General features: G+C 34.8%; 1 protein-coding gene across 1 annotated transcript in view; it reads left to right on the top strand.

The window, feature by feature from the left end:
- The window catches only part of LOC117179335 (lysosome-associated membrane glycoprotein 1-like), a 23,001-nt gene extending 17,345 nt beyond the window's left edge, over window positions 1–5,656 (top strand). Inside the window, exons 3-5 of the mRNA XM_033371009.1 lie at window positions 376–607; window positions 681–869; window positions 4,054–5,656. Coding sequence (XP_033226900.1) covers window positions 376–607; window positions 681–869; window positions 4,054–4,193 — 561 coding nt within the window. The 3' untranslated portion in view covers window positions 4,194–5,656. The remainder of the gene's footprint in view (window positions 1–375; window positions 608–680; window positions 870–4,053) is intronic.
- Window positions 5,657–9,099: the final 3,443 nt, after the last annotated feature.

The raw sequence follows: 9,099 nt of genomic DNA, 5'->3' as shown, positions 1-9,099 counted from the left end.
TACTTAAAAAAGGGGGAAAGGATTAAACAACCACAACAGGGTCATATTAGGATCAGGAAAAATAAAATGTGAACATTATTTTGCAATATCTGAATAAGAAGTGCCAAACCAAGGTACACACAAAAAGAAATTGTAATAGGAATTTGATATAATAATTTTTAACATACAATGTAGAAAATTTCGCATTGTGGTCTGTGCACAAATGTGGAGGATAATGCAAAGACCGAGCGCGGAGCGCGAGTTGATTGTATTATCGAGCGCGCAGCGCGAGAACGAACAGTCGCGCGCTCAAACTAGCGAGCGAAGCGCGCTATGAGAATGTATCCGCGAAGCGGGCAGATTTTTTTATTTTAACTTATGTTCATTATCTTGCAGAATAACACTTCTTCGCAAAAACTCAATTTGCCCGCGAAGAGCGTAGCTGTTAACGGAAGCTGCAATCCAATGGAACAAATCCTCACTCTTTCGTGGAATTCAACTTTAGGATCCGACAATGATTCCCTCACCATTCATTTCGTGAAGAATGTTTCGAGCAAGCAATACACTCTTCACCATCTGGAACTCGTTATTTTGCCACAGGAGTTGCCAAACTATAACTCTACGTCTAGTAAATACATAAATTAAAATATTACTTAATTAAAAGTAATCAAATATATTTTTAAATAATGGGTTTTTTTCAGACAAGACGTTGAAGTATGTACACATGAAGGACGAGTTCCAGACGAAATTGAGCAACTCGTACCGTTGTGCCAATCCGCCTAAGTTCAATTTGACCAATGAAGGCAGTAATGTGAAAGTAGGAACCATTCAATTGAGTAACGTGCAATTCCAAGCCTTTAGATCTGATAAAACCATTAACTTCGGCCAAGGTATGTATAATAAACCGTCATTTTAATTTAAGTCATTGTGAAATTTTTTAATTTAATTAAAATTTATTATTTGGCTGACCCTGTAGTAAACATCTGCATTCTTAAAATACCATTTTAGTTGACAATTCAAATTTCAGTGAAATAAGCCGTGTATAAATGAACACTTTCAGTTAGAATCGTGACTATGTATATAAGGTTAAACTAACCGTTTAAACTTGTACAGTTTCAACTCGGGTGTGTCTAAGTTTAAAAAATGCAAGCCTGAAAACTCTTTACACAGAATCATTTAAAATTATATAAAGTTCCGAGCTCTGTAGGAAAGTTTCGAAAGGATTTAATTGTATATTATTTAACCTTTAATAGGGCCAATTTTTATTGGGGCAAATATAAGCACTTCAAAGTCAAGAAACTGCTTCAGAGTACTATGGATTCAGTATGGGTGTATTTACTGGTGCCCATTTTATAAGCAGTGTATTGCTAGATTTAAAATATTTAAAAAGTTTTCCTCTTGCAAACGTTAAAACCAATTTTGTAATCCATACGTCTCATGATTGCAAGTTGGTCATAGTAATTTTTAAATAAGTCCATTGATTCATATTGTCAATATGAACAATTTTGGTAATTATTATGTTGCTAGAATCCGAATAATAATTAAAGTTACTTGCAAACTTGTAAAATTTTAGATATAAAAATTTTATTGAAATATATAAACTAAATATCAACCCTTCATTGAAAAAATTGGTACTATTACTGCCACCACTTTGAGAAAAGTCATTAAAAATGTCTAATTTTTCAAATTAATTTTTTGTCATATTACCATATTCAATCAATCAATCTCAAGCACTATCAAAATAATGCTAGATAATTTCCATTGCTTCGTTTATCCAGAGAATTTTGAGTCGGACTGAACCGAAAATCCTGGATTCTTAACCTGTCCGAACTCGATCAGCGCTAATTAAATGCTCATATTTTTTAAACGGTCAACTCAATCAAAGTACAGTAAACTTCCTCATATACACACTTATTTCATATCCCGCAGTTCCGCCGCCTTCTACCACGGTTTCTGTACGGGCTGTACGGTCACGTCCGCGCGAGTGGTCGACCAATTAAAAAAAGAGGCCCGAAGAGCGAGAAGTCTGCGTTAGTTTTAATTGAGTATTTTAGCATGACGTCATGGGAACGCAGACTTTTTCTAAAAAATATTCGAAATATAAAAGTAACTCATAAATGTACGAATATTAATATTTGTCAGGTGCAGAATCTATTTTTATCCGTCATGTTCCATTCTTTTGTTGACTGACGAGCTTTCAGTTTTACGAAATACAATCAACTGTCCGAAATTTGAGGTTAGAGTATGCGATCTGATACTCTAGTTTCAAATTTTTGATATTTTATTTCGTGACACTGAAAGGTCGTAAAATAATACATTCTGCATTTGAGACATATTACTTTTAAGACCTTTTTAACGTATCTTTCCGTTTATAATACTATCTGCAGAAAGTTATCTGCACTCCTATATGCTGCAAAACTCACTATTCCGCGAAATATTTAAGTAGTTTTTTAATTAGTAGTTTTTTAAACACTGGTATGCATTCAGGGTAACGGGCCGCGACTTTTTCAACTGCAAATTGGGGCCGTTTGAACAGTTTCCAATTGGAATGCATGAGGTGAGAGGCGCAACCATTTCGCGCCCCTTGAGCTGATAAACTGCATGGGACCTCGAAACATTGAGAGTCGGGTGTATGTATCAGTTTTATTATTAGTATTATTGATTGATTTCAGATAGATCCAAGCCTTTCGATACATGTGCAGTTGAAAAAGTTGCTTATAGTGGGCGTATCGGTACAAAGCCGAGGCAGCCCCTTAATCCCTGAAATTCTGAAATGTGTACGTTTCAAGGTCACGGTAATAAGATAAAGTTTACTTTAATACTTTTCAGAGAACTTTATTATATCCTTATGATTGAAAACTGCACTGTAAAAAAAATCCATTGCATTTTACATCTCTGTTGGATGTAAGTAAAAGGACCCTCTAGTATCGGAGTAACTTAACGAAAAATTGTAAGAATCCACCTAGCGATGAATTTTACAATGGAATCTGTTGTGATATTCCAATTCAGCCAATAATTTTACACACGAAAATGTAAAATTTATTATGTGAAAGAATAAAATTTTATTTATTAGGCCGACAGGTTTCGAACACTCGAAGCTCAAATTATGAAACTGCTATAGAAAAAATATAATAACTTTCTTCAGTAACAAAACCAATCAATTTTAAATTGCACATCATATCCAGCATTTTGAAACAATCCAGTGTTTTCAATTTTGTTGAGATACGTTAAAAGGTACAACTTTTACGCAAACAAAAAATTATGTACCTTGAAATTTGTATGAAGTTTGAACATTTTCGTCGTTACTTTTTATTAGTGATATACTGTTCGCGTTATTTACAATTTTTTTTTTATTTGGTATATGGCGGCTTATGATTGTGCGCCTACAATAAGGTCCTCTAGTACTACAATTTACCGCATTTAAAAAAAAAAAACATATCATTTTGAACCCATTAAATTGGGAATTAGTAAATTTAAAGCGTAAAAAGTGTAACTTTTGTATTAAGATTATCATATAGGCACTGAATTAATTTGATATTTCATGTTAGAAGAAAAAGTATAACACTTGCGCTTATGGCACTCGTCTACTTTACATGCGTTCTTCTCTAATATATTTCTATAATTTGGACTACACTTTTTATCATATAGTATACAAATAATGTTGTTTTTACTCCTTAGCCATTATCATTCACATATTTTCATACATTCTTAAATTTCAGTGCGAAAATTTATCGACGTTTTGACATGTGAAAGAAAAGAAACAACTTTTTTTGTTCACTATGTATAATTTAGTTTTTGAACTGAGAAAAATACTACGTTCTCAATAGGTACACAATTGAATCAATAAACCTCGTTCAAAAACAGATATTCCATTTTATTCAAATGTGACCGTCCTCGCAGAAAGGGACCGAATGCGTGTTAGCGTAATTTAATGGAAAAAGCAATCATATTTTTTATTGTGCAAGAGCAAATGAAAAACTATCAGTTGGTGTGATTTTCATTTCATATGTCAAAACATCGGAAAAAAACGATAGTTTTTCATATCTAATTATACATTTTTCTAATTTGTTACAGCTGAAGATTGTATAACTGATACCCCAGATGTGGTGCCAATTGCAGTTGGATGTGTTCTGGCAATTTTGGTAGTAATCGTATTGGTAGCCTACTTAATAGGACGTAAGCGCGCACAGGCCCGTGGCTACCTCAGTATGTAATTCTAACTGGGAATCCCCTTTTCAAGATTTTATATTATTATTAATAAAATTAATGTTTCTCCTGTCTGAAATTCAACTTTACCCAAAGGCGTTACTCTGATAAGAAATAATTTGAGATTTTTTTGTAAGGGCACACATGTTTTAAAGTGCTCACTTTATAATTTGTACTCCTAATTAATACCGAAAGAAATCTACGCCAGTCGGTGGATTGGTAAGCGGAAGTGATTACTGATTAGTCGTACGCAGCGAGATGATGGCTAGTGAGAATTTATACACCCTAAAGAGAAATATTCGTGTTTTGAAATTCCATTATTATAAATTTGATCAACTTTAAACAAAATATCATTAATTCTCTGGGGGTTTGAGAAAAGTAGAAAAATGTTGCACTTTTCACTGTTTTTGTAAAAAGAAAATGTATATGTGCGACTACTTTTATAGTCTTTGAAGGTATCAGTTTGGCAAAATTTCTTGAAATGTTTCAAATCTTTCAAAAGTGAAAGGAATATTCAGAATTGTATAGGGAAAGATGCCATACTAATGGCAAAATATATTAGCTGCATTTCAAAACACGAGCAATGGTGTAAAGGGTATGGATATACGTAAGGTGAATTACTGTATAAATACAGATACGAAGAAGCAGGAATGTTGGCGCGAAAGTGGCGTTCGCACTCGCAGAAGAAACTGCGCCTGACATATCTTTAAAACACTCGTAAATTTCTAACATTCCCTTTCTGAGATTTTAGCCTTCGAGTGTTTATTCATGAAGTTTTGTATCGTTTTTTGATTTACTTCGAAATTTTATCAACAATTATGTGTGAATCTATTCTTTGTTAATTATGCATATTAGTAAATTAATTTCTGTCGTCAATTAATTAAATAGCTTATTTTTTATTAGCTAAATTGATGTTTGAAATAAACGAATTGACAGTAGAAGTAAAGTTTCTTCTGTGAAGTGTTCTTCAAATTAATTTTTTGTGCATTTTGTAAACACAAGTACTGAGTTTGAACCCGAAAATTCCGTTAAGCCAATCTTCGATTTCTCCGGAGTTCCGGGTGATCCTAATTCACTTGATTCAACAGTCTCCCGAAATCAATTTGACTTGTGATATAGAATAGGAACTAATTGTCCGGAATGGCTTTTCCATTGAATTTAATTAAATTGTGATACGATATACTTTGTCCTGCTATGCAAGTAATCAATTAATCATAAGACTCACTGAATCGAGCGAATGAAAGTCATCCACGGCCAAGTGTGGACCGTAAACTTTGCGTAAAAGTATGTAAATATTGAAGTAAAATTAAATGAAATACAACTTTTCAATTAAACTGCCTGTGTCATATTCGTGGAGTCGCTTCAGTATCAATATTATTATTGCCAACGGCGCAGAGGTTCTTTATTCGTTTAAGACTCCTGTATTTGTTATAATATTAATGCAATAAACAATTGGAAAGTCAATGAGAAATCGGTTATTATTATTTTAACCAGCCGTTAATATTAAATGAGATTGACTTTAGTTTTTTTGATCAAGATTTTTTAAAATTAGTAGAAATTAGATATACAATATTTATGCAATTTTTCTCTGTATTATTTACAATGATCTAAAATTATTATCGCTTTAAATTTCATCCAACGCTTGGTTACAATTCAATTAACTCGAATCCGCCAAAAAATGTTTTTTTGAGATATCGTTGTGAAACGTTAAGGGGTGACTTCTAAACTGCCTTAAAAAATTATGGGTGTAGAGCGGCTTTTACTTTCCGAGATAAACGGCGTACCATATATGGTAGGCGGGTTTAAAGCTCAAAGAACAGCACCAAACGTGATTTTTGTTTTACGTGTGAAGCGTACCATATATGGTACTGTGGGCGAATTCGGGCTAAGAAATAATGCCTAAAATCTGTTTTTTTTTTTATTAAACGAGAAAATAAATGTTGTTGATACTTGTTTTTACATTATATAATTCAATTTTCATTACATTTTATATCATTGTTTATTAAATATAATGTCCGAAATAATGAACGTAATATTTGAAAATATTCTATTTCAGTCTCGATCGACTGGTTCCTCTGATTTATCACTTGACAAAAGTTTTTGATATTTTCTTGCCACCTGAATTTGGTGTTCCCTGAGAGACTCTTGGGTCTCTCGATAGGCCAAAGACTGAGTATATTGTACCACCTTCCAAATGAAAATTAAAAGAAAATTAATAGGCACAAATTTGTAGCCATTCTAGGATATTCGATAACAGGAAAATAATTTTAGAGCTAGATGTTTTATTTATTTAAAATATATTTGTAGAATGATTAAGCAAAAGTATTCAATTTGCTTTCAGTGGGTTATTAAAAAGTTTAACAAATTTAAATATATGAAAACAAAAAAATAAAATGATCAGTAATAACCTGTTTATAGAAGCCTGAATATCCATATAAGATACCATAAGTAATAGCACCAATCGTAGCGAGAGCTGTTGATATTTGTAGTTGTGCACGCATTTTTCTATTTTGTTTGAAATATTAATATGAAATTCTGAAAAATAAATAAGAACTTAGGTAGTTTAAAAATTTGTTAAATTGACTAATGACTTTTAGGGGGAGATACCAGTAAATACTTGATAATTTATTGGAAAATTAACACCAGAGTATTGTGAATATTTTATATATACAATAAAAATACTAAGACTAGTGTACTAAATCAAGCAAATATTGAGAAAACTAAACCTTTTAGACCTATAATATAAAAAAGTGTAGCAAAAATCGCCATATAATAATCTTGGTTTTCACAGGTAACATTTTGAAATCTAAATCTCTATTTATTTAATAATCTCCAGTATTTTTTAATGTTTCTAAAAAACAGCTTAAATAATATTTATGTTTGCCTTTGACATAACGTGTAACTAAAGTTACAATAAATAATTAAATGTATGTAATGCAATTTATTAAATAGAATTGTATATATGTCTATAATAGAGAACAACTTACTTTATTAAATATGTAATCCTTCAAATATGTACTGCTGCGTTTACAATTCTATTAATGTTTATTTTTATAATTTGGTACATTGAAAGTTTAGAAAAATTTGACAAAATGCCACTGATCTAAAAAGAAAGGAATTTAATACAGATTCATGACTAGCTTCAGAAGCCAGTCGTTATTGAAGAATCAAAACAAAAACTTTCAATTTATAAAATGAATTATGTTACCGAACGCGTCCTCGGGTTGCGGATAGAGGATCCCTGTACCAAAGGTTTCTGCTGAATATGGTTACAAAAATAAATAGGCAGTCGCGGACAATTGTCCAGTGCTGGTCCTGAAGGAATTAACCCCAAAACGGAGGTGTGAAAACCGTGCCGAAAGCTGAATGGCACCTGGGTGAGGTGTCTAGAACGGTGACTCTGGGATAGACGAACCCCTTTCCCTAGCTTCTCGTGGAAACAACAATGACAGCACCAAACATAGTTGTAGTAATTGCGGTTCCAAACAACAGAACGCGCAGGGTTACCGACAATGGGTCGGCCAACAATGCCGACCAATCTAGAGCTGGGGGAGCCAATGAAAATGGATTCAATGCAATGGATCGGCGGGATCTCGCGACCTTTGGGTGGACGAAGCGACTGAATCACGACTTGCTAGAGTGCTACGATTTGAGTGTGACCCCTGAACGGGGTTACATGCCACGGCTGCATGCTCTGTGGTGCGAGAAACACCCGGAGCTATCGCACTTTTCGCAGCAACGTTTGCGAAACCATGCTGAACTACTCCGTAACAGGGGCTATGTAAGCGGAACGCCTACTCTACCACAGCTAGAACAAGCCGGCAACAGAGAAAGAGAGGCGACACTATGGTAAGACCAACCGCGGGCAGGCACCCAATAGATGAAGAGCGATGCTTTACGACCCGGAGAAACATCAACACCAAGGTTTCTCCCAAGCCTAAAGATCTGGCTTAAATGGATGACGAGCTTCGTGGACGTTTTTCCGGAAAATCCGACCTCTGGGCTACCAATTATTGTGTGTATAATGCAGCGAGAGCTTTGGCCGATGCGAACCGTAAAACAAAACCAACGGTTGATCATAAGACCAAGGTTCGAAAGTTCGCGCGCGAACTCCGGACCCGTTATCATACACTTAACAAGTCAAAGCTGCTGACCATCAGGCAGCATATTGTTGAGAGAATACGGATACTATCTGACGCTAAGAGAAGTCTAGAGCGGAGGGAGAGGTGGGTCAGAGAAAATCAACAGTTTCTCTCTGACCCATCTCGACTCTTCCAAGACCCTCCAGTTACGGTCGAACACCCATCCAAACCAGAGGAGGTCGAAGTATTTTGGAGAGAAGTCTAAGAAGTTCAGCATAGACTGGACGAAGACTCAGAAAATATAAATAGCTTCAAGGATATATGTGTTGCCCTCATAATATCCTGATAAAGAATGCCCACCCATCACAACCGAGGAGGTGAAACAAGCATTAAGAGGGATGAAGAACTATTCCGCACCGGGACCAGATTGTATCAAAACCTTCTGGTGGAAGAAGTTTTCTTCAACCCATCAGCATTTGACCCGTATTTTCACCTCATATTTGAAGTCGGAAGAGCCGATTCCAGAGTGGTTGGTGGAAGGACGAACAATACTCCTGCCGAAAATAGGCAACTTAGCTGACCTGAAGAATTACAGGCCAATAACTTGTCTGAACACACTTTATAAGATATTCATAGCTATCCTAAATGATAGGATTGTTCGAGCAATTGAACCTGTGTGGCAAGAAATGTATGAACAACGAGGCTCAAAGAAAGGCGTAACCGGATGTCGGGACAACCTGCTCATCGATAGATGTGTCTGCAAAGAAGCAGCATTCTACCAGCGTGACCTATCGATGGCCTGGATTGATTATCGGCAAGCTTTCGATTCTAC

This window comes from Belonocnema kinseyi, chromosome 9 (assembly GCF_010883055.1).
Source record: "Belonocnema kinseyi isolate 2016_QV_RU_SX_M_011 chromosome 9, B_treatae_v1, whole genome shotgun sequence".
Classification (NCBI taxonomy): domain Eukaryota; kingdom Metazoa; phylum Arthropoda; class Insecta; order Hymenoptera; family Cynipidae; genus Belonocnema; species Belonocnema kinseyi.
This window is presented reverse-complemented; position numbering and strand designations above follow the sequence as displayed.